The 25,628-nt window shown below is 29.1% G+C and overlaps 2 protein-coding genes across 2 annotated transcripts; one reads left to right on the top strand and one right to left on the bottom strand.

Annotated features, from left to right (window-relative positions):
- Positions 1–1,355, bottom strand: LOC107448510 (selenocysteine lyase). Its single transcript, XM_016063743.3, has one exon. The coding sequence runs from the start codon at positions 1,175–1,177 to the stop codon at positions 11–13; it is 1,167 nt and encodes a 388-aa protein (XP_015919229.3). The 5' UTR covers positions 1,178–1,355; the 3' UTR covers positions 1–10.
- Positions 1,356–1,429: 74 nt separating this feature from the next.
- LOC107448512 (dnaJ homolog subfamily B member 14) lies at positions 1,430–25,206 on the top strand. Its single transcript, XM_016063744.4, has 9 exons — positions 1,430–1,677; positions 6,100–6,283; positions 10,138–10,283; positions 11,537–11,680; positions 13,357–13,422; positions 16,138–16,205; positions 21,221–21,330; positions 22,909–23,072; positions 25,003–25,206. Exons 1-9 carry the CDS (start codon positions 1,545–1,547, stop codon positions 25,125–25,127), a joined length of 1,140 nt encoding a protein of 379 aa, XP_015919230.3. The 5' UTR covers positions 1,430–1,544; the 3' UTR covers positions 25,128–25,206.
- The last annotated feature ends 422 nt before the right edge of the window (positions 25,207–25,628 follow it).

Genomic DNA, 25,628 nt, shown 5'->3' on the forward strand with positions numbered 1-25,628 from the left:
TAAAATTAATTTATAATTTATTTAATCTTTCAACAGCTTTTTTAAGACTATGCACAGCTTTATCAATATCAGACATACCTGTTTCTCTTCCAACACTTAAACGAAGAGATTTTGCAGATAAATGCTCAGGTACACCTGAGCTCACAAGAACAAATGAGCCTGAATTACCACTATGACAAGCAGCACCAGTACTCGCACAAATTTCTTTGGTTTCAGCTAAGATTTCATGCCCTGTCATACCATCAAAATCAAATGCAACACTTAATGTATTTGGAAGCCTATCTACATTAGGTTTCACATTAAAGATAATCCTGTCAGAAAACGCTTCGATTAAAGATTTTTTTAAATAATTACACACTTTTGTCATATGCTCATTGTAAAGCTCCAGATTTTTTACAATTAATTCACAAGCTTTTCCTAATCCAGCTATCATGCAGGTATTTTCAGTTCCTGGTCTATACTTTCTTTCTTGTCCTCCACCATAAAATAGTGGGTAAAGTGGTTTACCCTGACGGAAATAAAGAGCTCCAATGCGTGGTCCGTAAAACTTGTGTCCAACAATGGTCAGGTAATCAACCCCTAAATCCTGAACTTCAACAGAAATTTTTCCCACTGCCTGCGCAGCATCTGTATGAAAAAGAATTTTATGACCAGAATTCTTCAGACACTCGCCTAAAGCTTTAACGGGTTGAATCACACCGGTTTCGTTATTTGCCAGCATTATAGTGATGAGGCAAGTATTAGGTCGAATTGCATTCATTACATCGTCCACATGAAAAGAGCCAGTGGTTCTGGAGACCGGTATGATTGTTAAATCAATTTCTTTAGAAGAGAAAAGAGTCTCTAGATACAGGATGACAGAATCATGTTCGATATTTGAGGTTATAATGTGGGGTTTTGTCCCATTTCTTGCATTAGAATAAAAATGTTTAACTGCAGTATGAATAGTCATATTATTACTCTCAGTACCGCCAGATGTAAATATTATTTCATCACTATTGCATCCTATCATGCTGGCAACTTTAATTCGTGATTCCTGAATAATATTATGAGCCTCTTTTCCAAATGCGTAAGAACTGCTAGGATTTCCCCAAACTTTGGATAAAGCAGATGTTATCGTCTCACAAACATCTGAATCAATTGGAGTAGTAGCATTGTAGTCCAGATACACTACCATAATTATGGTAATAAAACCCTTCAATTGAAATGATTAAGCTTACGAAAAAATATTTTTCTCCCCAACAAATGCAACGGGTTGCAATTAATCACATTTACAACAATGTTTTTACATTAACAGTTCAAAGTTTGCATTTTTTGTTGATGTTTATTTTGATAAACGGCGGGAGCGTATGTTTCCGTCTACCAGTTTCTGTCAAAAGCATTTCGATCGAAATATATCTTTTTCCTACTGAGCTTAAAGCTAGTTCAACTGCAAGAGAAAGCTTCAGTAATAGTGACTGTAGTCTTGTTTTTAATGAAAATAAAAATATTAAGTATGTATTTGTGTCATTAATTAATATATTTACTTGCCTTTTTTTTCTTTAATGGATGGAAACAAAGATGAAAGTGAGCACTGCATATCCATTGCTCAAAAATATATAAATGAAGGTGATCGGACTAAAGCTCTGAAATTTTTATACAAAGCTGAAAAATTATACCCTTCTCAACGAGCGAAAGGTGAGTTTGCAGATTTATGATACTCGTTCTAGATTTTAATGATTTGTTCTAACACTTAATATTTCTTTTCATGCGGAGACTTTTATTGAAATAATTTTTCGCATAATCGAGTCTCTATTCATTATTTAATTAATGTTCTGATTAAAATTAGGTTTAAGTGGTTTTCCTTTCCTTATAACTCAAATGCGGGTTAGTTCCGTCAAAAAGTCCTCCACGAAGGCAAATTTCTTCCAATACTTGATCTATAAGTTCCCTTGTCTTCTAGATTGGGTTCAAAATTACAAGGCTACAGAGTTGAACATAAGTAGTCCTAAACCCCAAATTTCTCAAAAGCAGTGTTTTTTAACAGATGTAGGAATGGGGAATGGAACACTGAAATAGAATTGAATCTAATTTATGTTTATAATATTGTTACAAATTTAAGAAATTTCGCCTATCTTTAGAATATTATAAATAATTAAAATAAAAATTGAGTTAAAATTATATTAATATTTTTATTTATGAAATATAATTATTTTATTTTTTGTGCATGCAGATATATACTTAAGTAAGGAAAAATAAAAACGCTATTTAAACTAATGTATAAATATTGAGTTAAGTGAGTTAAAAACATCAAAACCTGTTTTATTGTTGGAGATGATAAGAAACACATGGAACTTTTATCCATCAAATCAAATTTATTTTAATGCTTTCAATCTAGCCCATCTTAATAGTGATTTGTATATTTTTAAAAAACTTTTTTTATTAACTTATGTAAGTTTATAATTTTTATTTCATATACATAACAAGGTTTCTAAAAATATATATTAAGCAAAGTAAACACAGCAACCTTTGTAACAATATTCATTTTTTTTTTCATTCACTTCAAAATGTTTTTAAATTCATGTTCATTTTCTAATTTTAATCTTTTTAGACTACGTACTATATGTAGTACATATATTGACATTAATTAGTAGATTATTAATTACAAATTTGTGATATTTTAAAGCTACTATTGATAAATTAGTGAACAATTTTAAGAATGAGTGTCGAATTTATTATAATACCTGATGAAAATTTTTTCTTACTAAATCATATAAATTTCTTTTAAGAAAACTAGTAAATTTATTAAACAATTTAACCCTTTAAAAAAAAAGAAATAGAATTTTACCCTAGAAAATTCGTTTTTTAAATAGACCAACATGATTTATAACATACCAGCGATCCATTTCATTTAATGTATTAAAATTGTATTGTTTTACAAAATTGTATGATGTGATTTAAAAACATAATCGATAGGTAAATTGAAATTGAAAAAAATTATGCATAGTTATTAAAAGTTTCTTTTGAATGAAATTAGGTATAATATAAGTGAACAATGAGTTTTGCAAGCTTTTACTTTTGTATAATTAGCATTAAAATTGTCATATATTATGTAAATAATTAATCTTCCATCTGAACTCCCATCATTGAAAAAGATTGTTTTTGTGCTCAGTTTTCCTAATTTAATTAATAATAATTGTTAAGTGAATGTTAACCCTTCAAGTTATGAAGATTACAACTGTTTGCTAAAAATTGCATTCATTATAGAACAAATGATATTCAAGTTGTTTTATTTTTTTTTTTGAAAAATGTATTTTATATTGATCAATGATAATTCACAGTAGTCTATAGTTACTGAATATTTCTTCATAGCTGATAGAAAATATTATTTATACTAACAGTTTGTTTAAAATAATTTAAAAAATAAATAAACCTATGTGCAAAGCTAATTACATTATTAATAGACACTCTGTTAAATTTTTAGGTAAATCAAATAAAAATGTGAAGAAGTTATGGGGCCTGCTGTTATCAAATGAAATTGGGGATATTTAAAAAAGAAAAGAACTTTTATCTGGGATTCAGTTTTCATGAATTTAGTGCCTTTCTATAGTTGCAACTGGGTACAGATGTTTTGTACTGTTTTTCAAAAACAATATGCAGTTTCACTCTCCCCTCATAATCTCTCCCCGGATTCTCCCCCAACTAAAAGATAGCTGCCAAACATGGACTTTATTTACCTTGGTTCTAAAATTAGTTCAAATAGTTATCTCCTAAGTGAAATGCTTCTTTACCTTAAAAATATTGCTGTAGACCATGCTTTTTTTTCTAATATTATTGATTCCCCCCAGGGAATATTAATCCCGTAATCCACCAGTAATATTTCGCAGGTTCTTTTTTCAGATTTTTCAATGTGAAATGATTTAACCATAAACCTTTCTTGGCATAAACGATTTTATTTAGATACATACTTATGCCACGGCACAAACATGAAATACAGTGAATTCGCGATAACTCGAATCTGATAGGACTGACGAAAAACTTCGACATATCGGAAGTTCGACTTACCGTTAGTTTAGGTTTTGGACTTTCAAAATATTGTCGAATTATTTAATTAATGCTTATTAATTACAAATCTTCTAAATGCTTACAATATTTAAGATCATTTTTCTGACAAGCCATTTACGATAAGACTGTTTAAGCACTTTATGATACCCTGGTCCATCGGCTGCAACTTTGCTGTTGTGTTCGGCAGGAGAAACTGCAAGTTTACTGCTTTCAAATTAGGTAGATCACTCTGCTCTGTGCATTTATCCATAAAGAGTATCACTTTTCTTTTTTTAGCGAAGAATTTCCGATCCAATTTTCTTACATAGTCTTCAAATAAAACTGATGTCATCCAAAACTTTTTGTTAGACTTGTAATCCAAAGGATACGTTTTTACATTCTTGAAACATCGGGGATTTCGGTATTTTCCGATAACAAGTAAGGGCAATTTCTCTGTCCCAGACGCATTTCCTCCAACTAGGACAGTCAAACGTTCCTTGCTCATTTTACCCCCTGAGCAGTTCTCATCCTTAAACATCATAGTCTTATTTGGAAGACATTTAAAAAATAAACCCATTTCATCAATATTGGAAACATCATTTTCACTGTATCCTTGAAGTAAATTTGGTAACGTTTCATTTAACCACTGTTTACATACAAGAGGGACAGCTTTAGCTTCTCCATGAAGAGTGCGAAAGACATTGTGTGTGTGTTGCAAAGGAAGGGGCAAGATATCAGCTCCTAGGCTTTTTTTCTTGCTTTAAAAGATCCAAAAAAAATCCAGTTAAAGGGAGTAAAATTCGAGTAATCGAGAATAATTAACATGAAATTGAAGATAAAAGGGTCGGGACCTCATAAAAAAAATCGAGTTATAGTAATATTCGAGTTATCGTACTTCGAGTTACAGCGATTGACTGTATATAGAAAATAATAGAATCACATAATCAAATAAAACTTCGCGCTCCATCATAAAACATTCTAGTCTTCTCACACCAAGCTAAAAACAAAACCCTAGCTTCCTTCTTTTTCTTTATTTTTTTCTCAAGTTTTGTTTGTATCTCGCAGTGCCATCTATTGGCAACGATTCTTACAAGTCCCCCCAAAGGAAGAACATTCGTCACCTTAGAGACAATGCTGCTCAAACTTCAGAGAGAGAGAGAGAAAATCTGAAAAAAGAACCTGCGAAATATTACTCCACCTTACTCTAATTTCGAACTTTATAACTGTTTTATAGTTTTACCTGGCCTATTATCTGAAAATCAATTTCCAAATTGCTAAGATTTTGAATTTAAGTTGAGTTTTAAGTCGTTTCTTCCATCTGTAAATAAATTCCGCCTGTAAATTTATTTAATAAACTAACTTTCACCAACCTTAAAGACCTTATTTTTGATATTATTAGCGATAGTTTTTATCAAATTTCATGTTAATGTTATCTGTATTAGATAAACTAAACATACCCTTAAATTTCGACTTAGAGAACATGAAAGATGTGTCCAAAATCAGAACATTAACCGATCTTCTTTTATTCTATGTAGTTGGAATTCAAGTTACAGGTTTGAGTTTTCTTCTGCTAAAATCATTTAACACTGCTCATCATCCGAATTTGATTTTTGGGAATCATTCTATATTTTAAAACATTCTATTAATGTTTCAAAGTGTAGAATAGTTAATGACCTTTTATAGTATCCCAATATTTGAAAGTCTATTTTAGTTCCCGCCAAACCCACACACACAAAAGAGAGATGAGAAACACCCTGTTTCTCATCCCTCTTTTTAATTTCTCGTTCAAAATGTCCCACCATCCCCAATAGTTAACCTACATCACTTGTTTTTCTCTTAACTTTCTCTTCCATTATTTGGTGTATAGACACTGAGGAAGGTTCATGTTTATAGAATTGAAACTATTGTATGTCCATTTATCACATTGTTCACATTATCATTTTATTCACATTATTTTCTGCCGCAGTCCCCATATCACAAAGTATGGGTCATCCTTTGTTGGATGAATTTGTATTATTTTCATTCTACTTTTCAGGAAGTTTTATGCGTCAAAATATTTTTGTTTGTTCATTATAGATCTGATAGAGCTGCTTGAAAAATTGAGTGATTCAACCGGTGATAGAAACCATTACTCTAGGGCAAGAAGACCTGACTTTGAAGCAAAAGATGAGAGAGCAAGAAGCTCTTCAGCTAGAAGGAGATCAACTCTAGGTGATATAAAACATGATTACACTGAAGATCAGCTGGAAGCAGTTCAAAAGTAATTGAAAGATATATTTTTTATTCTCATTTCATCTCCCTTTTAAATTTTTTTTATTTCAATAAAAATTAATTGTTCCTGAAACTCTTTATTTTTTAAAAATAGACTTGTTTAGTTTTACTCATGTTTTGCTATCAGTGCTGCAGGAAAACATCGTTTCTGTATGTATTTAGCCCTGTTGCAGAATTTTTTCAGGCTTTCTGCGAGAAACTTCCCTTTACGACAAACTTGGCTTTAAGATACTTTTAATTATAACAATTACTAATTTAAAGTAACAGAAATGTTGTGTTTACAGAAGAAAGTATAGTATGAAATTTTTTTATTGTAAATGATATTTTTTTAATTCTAATATTATAGGCGATATTCTCGCATTTTGTAGGCGGAAAAAATGCATTAACTAAACTATTTCCTCTTTCGATTTTTTGTAAATCATTACACAAATTAGAATTCTTAAATAAATTAAAATTTGTACATAGATACCGTATATTCCGGCCTTTAATGCGCACTTTTAATACAAAAAATAACATTGGAATTTACGGGTGCGCTGTATATGCCGAATGTGAAATATTATAGATTAAAAATAGTATTTATATATAGAAAAATACTTTTATTTTAAAGAAATAACATACCTTTACCTATATACTTTATTGATTTTCATTATTACATAAATAGTTCATCATATTCCATTATTTCTTCAGGCACGTCATCACAATCTGTTTCGTCTTCATCATCTTTGTTACCCTCATCCATAAATAAAAAGTCATCTTCTGATCCGTCCAGATTATTTGAAATGCTGCATTTTTTGAATGATTTTCTAACCATCTCAGGCTTAATTTCATCCCATGCTTTTAATATCCATTCGCACACTGTTTCCAAACTTGCATGACGCATATGTCCTCCTTTCGTAAAGGTTTTCTAGCCCTCCAACATCCAAGTGTTCCACTGTTTTTTAAAATTGGCTTTAAATGGTTTGTTTAAGCAGACGTCCAATGGCTGAACTAATGGTGTCAATCCTTCAATGGTGTCAATTTCTTCAGGCACGTCATCACAATCTGTTTCGTCTTCATCATCTTTGTTACCCTCATCCATAAATAAAAAGTCATCTTCTGATCCGTCCAGATTATTTGAAATGCTGCTTTTTTTGAATGATTTTCTAACCATCTCAGGCTTAATTTCATCCCATGCTTTTAATATCCATTCGCACACTGTTTCCAAACTTGCATGACGCATATGTCCTCCTTTCGTAAAGGTTTTCTAGCCCTCCAACATCCAAGTGTTCCTCTGTTTTTTAAAATTGGCTTTAAATGGTTTGTTTAAGCAGACGTCCAATGGCTGAACTAATGGTGTCAATCCATCAATGGTGTCAATTTCTTCAGGCACGTCATCACAATCTGTTTCGTCTTCATCATCTTTGTTACCCTCATCCATAAATAAAAAGTCATCTTCTGATCCGTCCAGATTATTTGAAATGCTGCATTTTTTGAATGATTTTCTAACCATCTCAGGCTTAATTTCATCCCATGCTTTTAATATCCATTCGCACACTGTTTCCAAACTTGCATGACGCATATGTCCTCCTTTCGTAAAGGTTTTCTAGCCCTCCAACATCCAAGTGTTCCACTGTTTTTTAAAATTGGCTTTAAATGGTTTGTTTAAGCAGACGTCCAATGGCTGAACTAATGGTGTCAATCCGCCCGGAATAACTGCCATATCGGTGTTACATTCTTTCAACAATTTTTTTTGTATTATCTGTAAGGTGGGACCTAAACATGTCCCACACTAAAGGGCTTTTTGGTTTTCTTACGCAGCCAGGACGGATTTGCCAGAAATTTTTTTACCCACAATTTAACACCATTTTTGTCCATCCAGCCTTTTTCGAGGACATGAACAAAAATACTTTTTGGAAAATTACATTTGGGAAGAGTATATCTTAAAATTTAAAAAAAAGTATTAAAAAGTACGGGTGCGCGTTAAACGCCGGGGCGCTTTATGCGCTGAAATATACGGTAAAAAAATTTTAAAATCCGTGCAGTAACTCCCAAAATTACGAATCACGCTTTAAAAAAGAGATACTCAAATAAGTGTATGTAAAATATGGTGTTCTTTAAAGAAAAAAAAAATGAAAGAAAGAACATCATTTCTAGATCAAATTATCTTTTAAACTTTCACGATTTATGAATTTTTTATTTTATATTAGTAATTTGAAATTCTGGCTGAAGCCAGTCATTACCGATTTTTAAAAAAATCTCAAATGAGAATAGAAAAAAAATCATGATTATTTCTTTCCTCTCTGATGCGCGAGAAAGACATCTTTAAAAAAAAAAAAATCTGCAAAAAAAAAAAAATTTTTTTGTTTGAAAAATATGCATAAAGGAAAACAGAAAATTTCCCCTTCCGAATTGAAAAATCTTTCTGCAACAACTCTGTAATGTTCTGCAACAATGTCGCCGCAATTTTGCCACAAGGAATTTTAGTTTTGACTTTCTTTATGCAGGTAATAAAGTTTATATAGTGTACTATTCTCTATTGTCATTGATGCTCTAAAACAGTTCATTTTTTTAATTCCAGCTTAGAAAAAGAACTATTGTCTGCTAATTGAATGAGAAATGTAATTTTAAAGGTTAAAAGATTTTTTGTTTTGTTTTGGTTGGAGGTTAAGCCCTAGTTGAAGTAAGTAATGCAGTGTATAGTGTGCAAAAAAAGAAAAAAAAAAGAACATCTTGAATAACTTATGATCTAATGATCCGATTTTCAAGTACTGAGACTTAATTTTAATGGTTAGTTTAAATACATTAATGTTAATTTCTCTATTTGCATTTTCTTGAGATTTTTTTAAGCAATTGTAAGGCACCCAAATTTTTACACCATTGTAAAGTTGGTAATTTTAAACGTCAAAATATAAAATTAGTGCAAAATCAGCTAAATAGTTTTTAAGTTATCCAATTTTAAAAGAGTTATATATTTAAATTTTTATTTCACAAGAACTATTCAACTTATTTCATTCAAATTTTGTATTTTCTAATTTAAAATTACAAACTTTAAAGTGATGTAAAAATTTGTATGCATTACAATTCACAATTTTTTTGACCTTAAAGAAATAAAAAAAATTTAAATTAAGATTATTTTTTCTTGCATGGAATCATCTTTGGATAAACAAATTTCATAATTGTTTCTGAAAAATATTTCAATTTGCTTAAAAAGTTCACCAGATGGTATGAAAAAGTGGTATGAAATGATGGTATGAAAAACTGAAATTAACAAAAAGGGGTCCAATATTCAACTGCTCTCCAGCTTACATTATTTGGACCATACTTTCTAAATTGCTGTTACCCTCAACCTATTTTGAAGGTGTAGAATCCGAATTCATCAAAAAAAGGTATGTTTATTTAAAGAAAGTATATTTTTGCAATCTATTTCTTAACTTAAAATATCGTCTGTACTAATTAACGGCAATATTTAAAGTTAAGTGCTCATCGTTGAGATACAAATCCTAGTTTATAAGAATATCCGATCATTAAATCAATAATTATTTAGAGTGTTCTTTTTTTTATTTTGCACTCTACATTAATATTTTGCTCTTAAAATTTTTCTGAAATATTTCAGTTACAAAATATTTGATCTGCAAGAGATCACTCTGCTCTGAAGCCCCACTGCTAATCAATTTATCCAAAAAGAGTTACTCTTTTTGCAATTACCTCAGTTAATAAATTATAGGTAAATTTTACTCAAATAGGTAAATTTTACTTCTTTTACTCAAATTATTGTATCAGTTAGCCTTTATAAAAAATGATAAAGAATTATTATATATTTAAGTAAATAAAACTAGTAATGCTCTTTATTGTTGATCTTTTTAGAATAAAAAAGTGCAAAGATTTTTATGAAATTTTGGGTGTCTCTAAGGATGCTGGCGAATCTGACATTAAGAAGCAATATCGAAAGTTAGCTTTACAATTTCACCCAGATAAAAACAAAGCACCTGGAGCAACTGAAGCTTTCAAAGGTTATTTTTTTTTTAGTATTCATGATAAATTAGTTCAAACATTCTTTTGTTAATTTTATGAGAATAGTAACTGATAAATAAGTATTTTTGTTGTATATTTTATTTATTTGAAGAAGTAACTATGTACTATTTGGTGTTTTGACTGCTTATCCAAGTAAAAAAAAAAAAAAAAGAAGGAAAAAGACTGTTTTGACTATTTGTATTTTGCAAGACTAGTGTTGTTCTTACATTTTAAGCTATAGATTTTGTTACTACCGTCAAAATTGATGGGATACACTAAATATTTTATGATATTTAAAATCTCTGGGCATTGAGATAGTTTAACATTTTATTCAAATAACAACTGTTATTGCATTTTAAAGGTTTAGTAGCATTTACTTCAAAGAATTATTACATTAAAAATGTCATTTTAATTAACTTCTTTATTTAAATTTATGTTGTGCTGAAATTGTTATGTTTCATCCTCTTTTTCTTATAAGTATGGTATAAGTTTCGTTTAAATCAATTCATTAATTTATGCAAAGGCAAAACAAGATTACATATGTGTTTTTAAACAATCTAAGATCTGGATAATTGAAAGCATACATTTTAGTTTTAATATTTAAGCAAAACAATTTCTTTTATGTTATAATGATGCGAAGGAATTAAATCCTACTGGGAAACAAACATTGGTGACTGATACTTGGTTTAATAGTAATACGAGTAGAGAAATGGGTTAACTATTTCTCTGAGGTTAATTTATAAGTAAATAATTATAATTGATAAATACACCACTTGGCCATATGTCATGAATTCTGGCTTCAAAAACTTTATTTCATTAGTTTTTTTTCTATTACTTAATTTGAAAATTACGAACAATATGCCTTCAATTAAAAATAAAGCAACCATATGGTAATGTAGTTAACAGAACACACAGCAGTGATAAACAGAGTGAGTAAAGCTACAGCAATGTTGGAAGAACCTTTAACATCTTATATTCACATGTAGCATGTTTCATGACTGTGTTGCATAAACTAATAATGCTTAAAGAAGGATTATTTCAAGACTGATATAAAGACGTGTTTTAAGTTTTTTCGGCTTTATATCACTAAATGTCATTTTCATTTTATCTTTTGTTAATGATTGAATTCTGCTTCTTTATCACAGCATGATTTTCAAACCACTCATGCCTTTTGATGTTTTTTTATAGGCGTTTTTGTGTTATTTGTACTGAACAACAAAAAACAAAATATTGATAAATTTTTATTTTGCAGCTATTGGAAACGCATTTGCTGTTTTGAGTGATCCCGAGAAAAGAAAGCAATATGATGCATTTGGATCATCTGACAGTCGCAGCTATAAACGTTCTTCCTGTCCTCGCAATGCAGGATATTATGAATTCTCACGAGGATTTGAAAGTATGGATAGTTAGTTGCTCTTTTAAAAAAAAAAGAACAAAGTGAAAATTTTAGTAATTTTATTTCAACATTTAAGGCTCAATACAAAAGCTACTTTTGAATGTAATTATCTTCATTATTAAAGGTTTTGTTGAGGTACGATTTCTTCTTTGAGGCATGATTTTTCTTTACCTTCTCAGGGGTCATTGTGCTCCGGAAAAAATCCGGATTTCCGGATTTTTCACTAACCGCGATCTGAAAGTTTCCGGAAATTCAAAGTCCAGAAGTTTCAAGAAAGCATCAATCACATTTATACATAAAAATTCTCGTATATTTTGTTTCAAAATATTAGAGCTAGAATTTATACTTGGCATCTCTTTCATTTGTAAATATTTTTTCTGGTAGAATAATAAATGTGATTAGAGATAAAAGTAAACTTACACATAATTATTCAATTAAATTATGCTGCATATAATTAATTTAGAATATCATGTTTTGAAAATTTCAATGATTTAAATTTATAAAGATATTAATTTTTTGAATGATTTTACTCAAGAAATTTTCAGGATTTTTGAGTTTCACCCACAATCACGCCTGCCTTCTATAATTAAAGCTCATCCACTAATTCATCTAAACCCTAGGTTTCAGTTTTTACATAGATGTGTTCGGTGTTCTTATCCAATTTTATTATATCATAGCTGTACTCCAAAACAGGCATTTTATACAAGACTGTTCTTAGCTTTCAATATATCCTAGATATAATCAAAAACAGGCATTTTACACTAAATTATTCCTAGCTATCAATATATTCTACCTGTTAAAAATTTTAATTACATATGAAATTTTTACATTTAGAAGGACAAAATTCAAGGAACCGACGGAATTCTTTAAATTAACAACAGTTTTGAATTAGAGATGTGTGAATTAAAGAAGTTGTGTGTGCTTCCTTCATGTAGATTGCTAGCATTTTAACGCATAAACTTCTTAAATATTGACTTTGAAATGATTCTTCAGTTGAATATAACCATGTCTTCTTTTACATCATTACTTTTTTTAAGTAAAATTTTTGTTGTTGTTTATGATGTGAAAGTAAAATAAAATTATGTATATATAAAATATAATATATGTAATATAAAGTAATGTAATATGTAATAAAAATATGTAAAAATATGTAATAAAAATATAATGTAATATAAAATAAAATAACATACCAGCTTTATTTATTTAGTGCATATAGCATTGAAGATAAATTTTCACTGAATGCTCTTATAGCAATATAAGGAATAATTAATGCCCTAAAACAGTATGGAATCTATTAATAACCCTTCCCTCCAAAAAAAGTTTGAGATTAATGACTTTTTCTAATTTATGTTGTTTTCATTACCAGTCTTTTTAAACAATGTTTGTTTAGAAGTTCTTCAATTTAATTTAATTAAAATATTGAAAAGTATAATAATAACTTAAAAGTATAACAATAACTTAAAAGTCGAAAACTGAAATGAACAGTAAATTGAGCTTTTAATAGAATTTTCTCAGTTTCATTAGAGTCAAGTTGTCATGAATTAATTTTATTTAGTGAATAATTGCTTTAGCTTGTTAAATCTAAACATTATTTAACCATGTGATAACATCAGGTTTTTTATTGTAATTTATATTTGTTTTATAAGTTTTCACCCATTAAAATGCTATCATTTCAGGTGAAGTGTCTGCAGAGGAACTGTTCAATATGTTTTTTGGTGGAAGTTTTCCTGCTGGGATGGCTGGTAAGAGCTTTATTTTTATGCTTGGAAGTTACTTTTGTTCTGAAACAAAACAGAGAAAAGTCAAAGAATTTTTTCAAGGTGCAAAAATCATTGAATTTAACTAACATACCAAAAAAATTAGGGAATACATTTATGTTTTAGATACCTAAAAATATTTTTTTATCGAAAAAAATTTAGTCTTCTAAATTTTTAAAAAAATTTTCCACACTTATAAGAGTTTTGTAACATATTTTATGTTTAAGAATAAGGTATAATTGAAATATTAATTTGAAAAAATGTATGCCACCAGATATAAAATCAGAGAAAAATCGAAATTTTTTTTCTTTCTGAGTTATGGCCACCCTGTAAAAGAATCAGTTAATCATGCTTATTAATAACCTCCTTTCAATCATTTTTATTTATATTTATAATTTATTTTATTATTATTTATTATAAACTATAGTTTTACTGTAAAATTATAAACTAATTACAAGTAAATGTTTATTTTACGGGGGACAGAGACATTTCTAAAAACTTCAACTTTTGATTTGTTTCTGTTATAATTATAAAACTAACTATTGTTTGATAAATTGGTAGGCTTACTGAGTGCATGACTGGCGTAAATTTTTAAATTAATGGAGGTGTACTCCAAAATCTCCAAAATACTTAGACACAATATATAAATAAATGAAGAAAATATGTTAACAAAATAATAATACAACGGTTAAAACAATGGTAATGGTAACTCAGCTCCAGAAACAAAAATGAGGAAAATATTGTTATTAAGGTTAATATTATATGCTATACAGGGATCTAAGATTCTGCCCCCCGTAAAATTTTGTTGTTGTATCCCCATGAATGAAATGACGAGGCAGTTCCTCCTTAAAGTTTACGGGAAGTCGAAGATCAAACTATTCTTTTAAACATTTTTCTAAATTTATTCTAATAGACCTTTATTTTTTTATGAAAAATTTTTTCTCTGTGAAACTTTTTTTTTTCTGTACGACTCAGTCAAAACTGTTCTCATAATGAAGATAACTTTTAGTGCTGTTAAATATATGTTTTTAATAAATTCAAGTCGAAATTTAATAATAGACAATGAATTTTATGGATATTAAAATTTGGATACAATTTTAAGCCCAAACTTTTACGATAGCAAAATTGTTTTCGAACATATGGGAAAAATATATGCAGAAATTTACAAGTCATAAATAATTTTTATTTGTAGTGAACATTTTTGAAAATATTTTCATATTTTTGTGTTGATTTTTTAATATAATTTTTAATTTTCACAAATTATGTCTAAATTTTCACAAAATAGGTACCTCCTAAAAAAAACCTAGACAGACCCCTGCAATTTTAAGATATCAACAATAATGTTTAAATACTAAAATCTTGAAAAATGGATGCAGATGCACAAAAAATTTGTTTCAAATCTTTTTAACGAATGTTGTGTTATCAGAGTGGGTTGAATTCAAGTTTACCCTATTAAAAATTAACAGTGAAGAGTAATAGTTTCTCAAATTCGCTCCAGAATTATCATATTGTGTTATTTTACAGTTATCAGTTTCTAAATGCTTTTATGGTTTGGGCCACTAAAAAGTACTTCAAACTACATCGCTTGAAATTTAAAAATTGTTTACATTTTTCATGAAAATAGTGGTGAGCAAAATGTTTAATCTTGGTTAGTACCTTAACAGGATAGCCACCCATCTGGAAAACCTAGAATTATCATTGAATATTATTTTGCTGGAAAAAACGCCTATTTTTTTACTTGAAAAGAAGAGAAATTTGCTAAAGCAAATATCTCTTCTTTTCAAGTACCTGGAAAAATCAGGGAATTTTAAGGAAAAACTGGGACTTTTTTCTTAATTTAAATTATTTTACCATGTGTTATATCACCCTTTTTTTAAATGGAAATTTATTACCAAACAGTTGAAATAGCATCAACTTAGCAATATTTTTTGTTTTCTTTAAAATTTGCTCTCTTATAACCCTGTTAAACTAGAATGCCACATGAAACTCTTCTTTGGTTGCTAAATGAATGGAGTCACCTTTGACCTCTTTGGAAACTATGCAGCTTAGAAAAGATTGTGGTGGAGATGGAAGAATAATATTTGCTTAGGTTTATAAAAGTAGTTTTTTCCCCTTCCTTGTCTGTGGGCTAGGAAGAAAAAACTCCATTTGTCATTCAAGTTTGTTCCGCTGCTTTGAGGGTATTTTGAGAAACTCAACTCAGGCCTATACTCAGAAACCGTTCTTGAGTTTAAACACATATTTATACTTAGGTTAGCACAAATACTTTTATCTTTTCTAAATTTTGTAATCGCATGCCTCAGAGAAAGGAGAAGTTAAAATGGAAATAATGAAAATTGATTTTACATATAATGAATAAGATGATTGTTTTTATATTTTTATTTTCAATAATTTAAACAGATTGGATAAATTTAAGTTTAGACATTATTATCTATAATTATTTAATATTTTCTACACCAAAATGTGGGTTTTTGACAGTAATTGTTACAATTTGTATTGTGAGTTTAATATCAAAATAATTCAAAAATATAATTGATTGAGCACTTATAATTTTATGTGTATGTTTATTTATATTACGTCTTATTTGTAATAGTTAATAATTATCCTTATACTGAAATTTTTGGTCTTTGACCCTTGTGAAAAACTATCATAAAAGTGTTGTTGACATTTAAAGTTGATGTATGTCATTATTCATTTCAGCCAATTCTTACCAGAGAAGACCACAGAGAAGATATGCATCCACCGACAATCGCAATGTGCAATCAGAAGTAAATTGTTAACATATTTGTTAAAAGATAATTGTTTTTAATATGTATACAATTTTGATTTTTTTTAAAAATGATAATGCAGTATAGCCCCAATTATCCACAGAATTGGGGGGCAAGGACACCACAGATAATGCAAAAAGTTTTATAATGAAACGCAAAAAATAATTTTAAAATGCATCCATACATTTTAAACATACAACAAAAATCTTTGTTCCCTGTATAAATCTCTGAAACAATGAGCAGTAGAGAAAGCAAATAGTATAAACAGCATCATGATTCATAGTTGGTCAGATAGCCCAATGTGGATTGATTATTTTGATTTTGAAGCTTTACATGATGCTTACATTTATTCTTAAGTCTTACTGTACTATTCTTAAGTATTAAGTGTAAAAGTATTACTGACATACTTTTTATTCTCAAGTCATTTAATTTTTAAAAGCAACTAATTTTATAATCCAATAATTTTTTTTTCAATGTAGGTCATTGTAATGGAGATCAGACTGTTAATCTTACTACTGCATAAATTATCAAAACTGTTATCAGTTGAAATGATGATTTTAAGAAACTTATCCTTGATTATTTTATTAGTGTCATAGAATTGTTTAAACATGTTGAGTTTACACCGTCATGTTTTTGGTGTAATTGACTTTTTTATTTCAGAAAAGAGGTGCATGTCCTCAGAAGTGCAATATTTCTTCCACATAATAAAATCTAAGATAATTTCTGAAATATTAAGATAGGGGTGCACAACCTTTTTCAGTGAAGGGCCACATGCACAGCAGATTGACCAATGAAGGGCCGCATGCCAAAGTGTTTAGACCGACATATTGAAAGCAATTGTTGGTGGTGATTGTTATATAAACATCATTGTTTATATAACACTAAATTCTTTTTGTCGGTTAACCTTGTAATCTTTTTGCAGAAAATACAATACTTTTAAAACGTTTAAAATTAGAAAATGCAAAACTGATTACTTAAGAAGGAAAACAGAATTCGAAAATCAGAATCAATTTATCGGAAAAAATTTAGATAAATTGAAATAATTAAAAAACTATGGAAAAATTGAAATTTTTTTTATCACATTACAAAATACAAAAGTCCATTTAAACATAAATTTTAACGTTAATTTTTTTTCTTCATAGAATTAAAGTTCAAATAAATAAATATTCTAGTCATTAATATAAATTCAAGTTAAATACTTTGATTTAAAGAAAGTTTATAGGGTTAAAAATGATTAAAACTAAAACTAAACCCCTTAAGTGGAAAATAAGACTTAGCATTTATTAGGGAATGTACTTTATCTTTCAGACATTTTTATTTTAAATTAATAATAAGAGGCTAAGAGAGGGAAGAAAAAGAAAGAAGAAAACGCATTAAATTTTAAGGAACTATATTCCTTAATAATAAAAAACTATTAAGATACTTGTTTACAACTTTTTATGACGAATATATTTTTAACATGACACTTACTATTTACAATTAATACACAATCAATTAACAATCAATAAAATTTACATTACTTTTCGAAACTTACCTTGATTAAATTTTTTATACAGTTAAAATTTAATGATATACAAATCATTTCCCAGCATATAATCATAAATGATATAAAATGCTCCAAGAAAATAGAAAATGGTTTAAAAAATTTCTTAATGGTTACACTGTAATTTGCAAAATTTTTGAATATTGTGATAATTTTATGTGCTTGATCATGTGATATTTTTTGAGCCATTAAATGAAAATGTAATGATTGTATTTAAAGACTATTCTGTAATTTTGAACAGGCCAAATTCATTCTGGAAAACAGTCTTTCGATAAAAGCTGTTGTTGTGGGTAGTATTAAACTTAGAGCAAATAACATAATCAGTTTTGGAATTTGTCCTAGATGGTGTTCTTCCTTTCTGGGTTTTTAAATCGCAGAAATACAAATAGCGATGTGTTATTTTTTAATTGCTTGAATACGAACTGCTATGTGTTATTTTTTAATTGCTTGAATGCGAATTGTGATTTTTAAATTGCGTAAATAATAAACTCGATGCTTGTTTTTCAAATCGCGTGAATACGAATCGTGTGGCTTTTAAATTGCGAAAGGACTACTCACAACACTTGATTTTTAAAATGCATGAATATGAATCGCGATATATGGCTTTTAAAACGCGTGCGAGAAAAGTAGCAACGGATGATATTTTAAACGCCAGAACACGAATCGCGATGTGTGATTTTAAATCCCGTAAATACGAAACGCGATGGATTATTTTTAAATCTCGTTAATGTTAATATGAAATGCGATGCGCAACTTTTCAGATAGCGTAAATACAAATTACGATGTATGACTTTTAAATTACATGTGACAACAAAAAGAATAGGTTCGATGTGTGTTGTTAAACTTGCACGTGTTCATGGGACTTAAGAATTATGCCGTTTTTTGAATTATTTATTTATTTATTTTTTTTTTTTGCAAAACGGACCGCGTTTAAACACATCTTGGTTTTTTTTTCCTGGGAAGGTGTTGATTTGGCTAAGATACGTAATTACTTTTTAAGTTACGAAAAAAAGTTAAAGCTGAATCGAATTTCACTAGTTGTAATATTGTGTGAAAATATCAGGTATATTCTAAATCACAAATAAAAATGCAGCAATAATGGGAAAGAAGAAAAAACACTTTCGAAAAACCTCTTAAAAAATTCGTGTTAAAATCGGTACAATGCAAATTATAAAATCGGCACAAACAAAGCACGTAAAAAATAATTATTTTAATGCGCAATTCAAAACTCGTTTGCTGTCAAAGTATTAAAAATATCATAATCTTTTTAAATCACGGGGGAAACGTAATAACTACTAAAACAATAACCAAAATACTTTAATATTTCAGATGAAATTGGAGTAAATAAAGTCCATCAAAATTTTATGTAATTTAAATGCGAGATTTGAAATTAAAATGTCGCAATAGCGTATAAAAAATATCGGTACTTTCAAAACCTTGTAGAAATGTGTAGCAATAATTTCTAAAATAACGATTGTAAAATAATTTGATTCGCGATAAAATCGTTACAAATAAGCCATGTCAAAAAATGGTTATCTAAATGAGCGATTCTTTACTCGCGATTCGTAATAATATCATGCTAAAATATCGAAGTTTTAAAAACCGGGCGGAAATTGCAGCAATAACTGTTGAAGAAAGGATCTAAAGTCATTTAGATTTTCCATGAAGTTTGCACAAATAAAGCGTTTCATAACTTTCAAAAATCGCTATTTCAGAAACTACTTGAAAATGGGTAGCAATAACTACCGAAAAGTCATTGGAATCGGCACATACGAAAAGCGTCAAAAGTGGTAATTAAAATTCGTAAATCGTAATAATGATGTATTAAAAATATTGGGATTTTTAAAACTATGCTGAAATCTGTAGCGTTAACCATCGAAAAACTACATTGATTGAGATTGGGTGAGTCAAAAACTTAAAACTGTAAATTTAAATTACCGAATTTTTTTAATTATTTTTCAAAAACAAATATTTAAATTTTTTTTTTCATTTTGTTCAGATTGCGGCCGCGGGCCGCACATCGAGGGTTGGCGGGCCGCATTTGGCCCGCGGGCCGCAGGTTGAGCACCCCTATATTAAGACATTAATTAATGCTTAATTTCGTTGCTAATTATTCAATTCTTAAAATAATTCGTGAATCTATTAAAGATTTAAAAAAAAAAACTTACAACTTTATATGAAACAAATATTACAGAACTATGTAATTAGATATAGGGTTGGTGAGAACTATGTTGTTAGATATAGGGTTAGTGAGAACTAAGTTGTTAGATATAGGGTTGGTGAGAACTATGTTGTTAGATATAGGGTTTGTGAGAACTATGTTGTTAGATATAGGGTTAGTGAGAACTAAGTTGTTAGATATGGGGTTGGTGAGAACTATGTTGTTAGATATAAGGTCCTTCTCAAAAGCAGTAAAACTCAAAAATTTCTCCCTTATCTTTTAGACAATTAGGAAGAAAATATTATTAATCATCATTGATTTAAATATAGTTAAGTTAAAAAAAAAAGGTAAGAAAATAAAAAATGTTATAATTTTGTAGTTATTTAACAGATAGGAGAAATTTTTCTTTCAAATGTAAAATTTTGAGAACTATTGTTATTTTAATTTCATTTTTCGCAAAAATTGGACGACATAGATGTAATTAGAATGGTTTGATTGTTACATCCAAAGTTACTTAAATTCCCTGTGGCAGAATTTTTTCGAGCTATCTGCGACAAAACTCTCTACACTGATATCTTTCTGCAAGATATTTTTAATAATAACAAACATATAAGTTACTAATTAAAAATAATAAAAGTGCTGTTTCCAAAAGAAAAAGCTATATATGTATTTTTAATTGAACATGTAATAATTTTAATATTCTAATATTATAGGTGATATTCTCGCATTTTGTTGGGGGGAGAAACGCTCAAATTATTTCCTTCTTCGCCTTTTGTAAATAATCATCATAATAAAAAAAACAATTATGAATCATGAAATTATTAGTAGTAATTGATGATAAAATAATCGCTGGCAAAATCACATGAATTGGACGCCTCAAATGCGTGTATCGTTTTGACATTAGGTTGTGGTAATAAATAATATCATAAAAAAAGATCGGATTTAAATCCTATGGAGAAATCAATAGCAATAACTGCCAAAAATTTGGTAGAATTATTACCTTAAAAAGTAAATACTCAAATGCACGATTTGAATTTTCCTTATTGTTTGAAATATATTGGGATATTTAAAAACCGTGTGAAAATCAATATCGATAACTGCCGAAAAATGCAATCAAAACATTACATCGATTTACGATACTATCGGCGTAAATTGAGCATGCCAAAAAAGTTATTATCTAAATGCATGATTCAAATATTATGTGTAAATTTCTTTTAACTTTTCAAAATAAAAATTGTTCTACCATAATTCTGCCACAGGGCTTAGATTTATTCTTTTTGTACCGTTCACTGAGACACTCTATATTACTAGGCAAACTTTTCCTTGTTTGTTCAACTAGTTCCAATACTGATGGTTGTATTGATATCTATCTTCACCAGTGTTTTCATCTCTGATTCACCATATAGCCTTTCTAAATCTTTGTGAGTACTTTTACTACTTCTTAATTCCTAAAATTTTTCTCTCAACTAAAGTTTTGTTTTTACCTTAATATTTATATATAAAAACATTTGAAAGGTGTGTATAGGGTGCGTAGTGCTTTTAAAAAGTGCTTAAAGATGTTTATTTTTGATTTACGTTTTTTAAAAGCCCTTAAAGGCACTTTTTTTTATTTGGGGTTTGTAAAAGGTGCTTAATTTTCTATCTGCTAAAAAGAGATTTTTCTTTGCCGTGTCAATTGTCATTCAAAATTACAAAAAATGCATGATTTTTCACAATTTTTCTCTGCAATATTTATCATAAGCTAGTTATTTTATCATCATTATGTAAAGTTTTTCAAAATGTTTTTGAATGTTATTGATTTTATGTTTATTAAGAACTTTAAATGATAGAAAAAAATAATTTTTATTAATGCACTGATATTTTTTTTTTGTAAAGTGATTAAAAGGTGCCTATTCTTTGTTGAGAAATCTGGCTACGCACCCTGTTTGTAGAAAAATTTTTTTTTTGTTAAAAATAGTTTTTTTTAAAAGAACAAAATTTTTTTTAATGCTTAAAGTTAATTGCATGTTAAGTTAAAATTATTGTTAAGTAAGAAGCATGTTAAGTAAAAGCATGTCAGGGCCATGATCTTTTAACAGCTACATCTACTATTATCTTTTAACATCACTAATACAACTTTTTTAACTTCTACTCTGCATCATTGAGTGAATTTTCAGCCCCACTTGATTTAAAGTGAGCGGTGGTGGCTCAGGAGGTAGAGGGCTCACCTTCATATGAGGTTTAAATTCTAGCGCTGGCTGGTTGAAACACATTCCGCATCTGGCTTGCACCGACCACAGAGCTGACATGAAATATTCTCAGTGGTAGACAATGGGTAAGAGTCTCCATGCTGTCAGGCTAATCTTGGGAGGTTTTCCTCCATGTAACGCAAATGCAGGATATTTCCATCATAAAGCACTCCACAAAATAAAATTTCTCTCAATACTTCCTCCAGGAGTTCCCTTGTCTTCTGGATTGGATTCAAAATTACATTGCTGCGGAGTTAAACATTAGTCGTAAACTCAATAATTGGGTTGACTGCTCAATGACGGTTATAAAATAAAATAGATTTAAAGTGGACCTCATTGCATGTACACGCCTGCTGTTTAGCAAACCTCCTGTATACCATAAATTTTTTTTTACTTCGTGAATAGAGTAAATTCCTCACCTTTGATTATCATTTAATAGTGCACTAAACATTTTGCTTTCATTTACTGTTAAACTAAAAAAAGTTTAGTTTGTGAATGCTTCTTAATAAAACCAAAAAAAAAGTGTCTTATCTTTTTTTTAATATTAGCCATTTCTTTAACAAGGGTTTCTGTACTCTTTAGAATTTTATTTCCTCAAAAATAATTTATGAATATTTTCAAAAGCATAATCTCATTCTGAAATTTTTTTATTTTTCGTGAAAAAAAAGTAGCTGAGTTTCCCATTGTTTTAAAAAAAGGTACTGGAATATACTACTAAAAAAACAAACAACTTATTATTGAATGCTTAGAGATTTCTTTTCTTTTAAACAGGAAATATTCGCAAGAGAGACAAACAAGCAACTTGCAAGTGCCGTACTTTGTGAAAGTAAATTTTAATACCGATTTCCAAGGAAGTATCAGAAGGCTTGAAGCTCAAGTGGAAGAAGAATACATTTCTAATTTACGTGGTTCTTGTTTCAAAGAGAAGAATTATAGTAATATTTTAAATCATTCTGCTATCTTTGCCATCTTCTCACATTTTTTTATAATTAATATTTCAATAGGAATGGAGGCAAATTATTTTACTTCTTTTATTAGTAATGTGTTTTTCGTCTCAGTGAAAGAAAACACTGTGAGAATTTTATTATTTTTAAAACTTTCTTCTTCACAGACTTAGGACTCTGCCAATTTATTTGATTATAAAATTGCATGTTCAAAGAAGAACAACAACTTTTTTTTGTGATTTTTATTTTTTATAAGGCAAATTTTATTAATACATGACTGAAGTAGAATAATTAAAATAAAGTAAAATAGTACAAGGTTAAAATCAATTTAAAGAAAATAAAGATTTTGAAATTAATGAAAAATTAAATTTTATTGGTAACTTCAATTACAGTCTCTTTTAAATAATTTTTTCTTTCAGCTTTTAAAGCAGATTAGATGTGATAATATATCTTAACAGTACCCTATGGTAAGAACTCTCACCTCTGCAAAGTCTGAGGTTATCTGCTGCTATGGAAACAAGAATAGTTCATTTCAGGGAGGGTAGCTTCTTTTCACTCTAGGGCTAACACAGTAGACCAAAGAAAAATATGCCTTTTCTTTCTCTGACCCAAGCTAAAACCTGTCCTAAACAATGACCCCACTTAAAGTAGTTATTCCTCGTTGCCATAGTCACCACCACTGGTCCTGATGAATGGCTGAGAGAGTTCTTACTTTAGACAAACTATACTCTCATACTACTGATAAGGGATGGCGTCATGGGCTATGCGTGATCAACCAGGAGCAAATGGAAATAAAAAAAGACTGCTAAAACTCGTAGTCCATGACATCACCGATGTAAGTTCAATGCATGAGAGCGTTATGTCACCCAAAACGGTTTCAGAAAACAGAAGATCTAAATTTCATTATAATCAATCAGAGAAAAGCCCCTTTAAATATTTATCAAACAGTTACGTTAAATATTTTTTGAAGTAAAAAAGTTTTTCAGAAAAATCACTGCATCCCAAGCAAAAGATGCTTACCCACGTATTACAAAGTTTCATGGGAAGTGATGATTTGGCAGATATTTTTTGAATTAAAAAAATTTTTTTGACGAGCAATTTTGAAAACTAAGTTGGCAGGCCACAATGGTGGAGTTTTTTTTTTAATAAACTCTATCTATGTCAGCTTATTGTAAACCAATCTTTTCTATTTAATGCATAATTATTTTTGTGTTACTATTAAAAATAAAATTATCATTGCTCTATTTAGACGTATTGTCAACCACCATTGTATAGCTCGTTCACCAGGAGTTGGCACTTGACTCCGGCTTCATCATGTGGTATGCGACGATTCTGTTTCGCTATTTTTGGGAGAAGGTTGTGAGCAATCCTGAAAAAAGTTGCTATTTGGCAATCGTACGGCAAAAATATTTATTTCGCGAACTTTATCTGCATTTTTTAAAACATTAAATATTTCATAAATTTGATGATATTTCTCTCTTTTGAGTGATTAGTTTGTCCTTTTTGAGACATTTTGCTGAGAAAACAGCAGTCATTAAATTTAAAATATATTTAATTGGCTAGAGAAACGAAAGGTATAATAGCATATAATAGAGCGAAGTAAGTGACTGGAAAGAAAAAGTCACCCTTTGTGTTTGGCGCGCATTAAGGGTTGTCTCAATTTCAAGTGCGAAGATGTTTCTCTTCTTACTCCAGCTCTGAAATGACTTCTGCGTCCGAGGAGATGGAGCCAAGTGCCAACTCTTGGTGAACGAACTATACTTATGTTTCATAACTCTACTTTTTTAATATATAGTTTTTAGAACATATTTGGGTCTGAACTTATTATCTCGAATTTTTTTTAGTGTCCCTTCAACTTTGAGAGTACAAAATTAATAATCCTTAAAATGTAAGGGTTAAAATGTGTTAATATTCTTTGTAGGAGAGAGCATGATATGGAAAGCTCGCAACTTCAGAGACAGAGTATTGGAAGAAAAAGCAAAAGCTATTAAAACTCCATCTTGTGATACCTTAAATGACCTCTACACAAATGAGAGAGGCTGGTGAAAAGAATTATTATTTGTTATTCACTTTTTGTTATGTATATCCTGCACATATATATTAAATATTTATTATTATTTGAAAATCTGTGTAATTTAGTATATTTTAAACTTTAATCACATTTGCTAGGGAAGAAAAAAATGACTCTGTTCCCTAATGGCTAAACTCAAACTGAAATCTAACACGGAAATTTTTATTTCAGCAACTATTTGCATATTGCTTTGGACTGATTAAAGCAATAAAATTTAGAGTTTGCAAGGTATAGGACAGAATGGATTAACCAGGGTTTAAACCGTCCTGTCCAAAACCCTTTTATTCTAATTATGTCATAATTTAAAAAAATATTGTGAAAAATAAAAGGTTAATTTTTGAACAAGAAATAGAATGAAGACAAGTTTTTGTTTTTTTAATATTGCATTATTTATCCTTATGCACAAATATAATTTATCAGTTTAAAAAACATATTTAAAGGATAAGGTATTGACTTTTGTTTAATTATTTGTGGAG

Source organism: Parasteatoda tepidariorum, chromosome 6 (genome assembly GCF_982258835.1).
Source record: "Parasteatoda tepidariorum strain Cologne lab strain chromosome 6, Ptep-v5.0, whole genome shotgun sequence".
Lineage (NCBI taxonomy): Eukaryota > Metazoa > Arthropoda > Arachnida > Araneae > Theridiidae > Parasteatoda > Parasteatoda tepidariorum.

Excerpts from the sequence above, each read along its gene's own strand:
- LOC107448512 (XM_016063744.4), top strand. The coding sequence starts at position 1,545 with ATGGATGGAAACAAAGATGAAAGTGAGCACTGCATATCCATTGCTCAA. Across the intron at positions 10,284-11,536 it reads AGCAACTGAAGCTTTCAAAG|CTATTGGAAACGCATTTGCT; the intron begins GTTATTTTTTTT and ends TTTATTTTGCAG. Across the intron at positions 16,206-21,220 it reads ATCGCAATGTGCAATCAGAA|GCAAACTTTTCCTTGTTTGT; the intron begins GTAAATTGTTAA and ends CTATATTACTAG.
- LOC107448510 (XM_016063743.3), bottom strand. The coding sequence starts at position 1,177 with ATGGTAGTGTATCTGGACTACAATGCTACTACTCCAATTGATTCAGAT.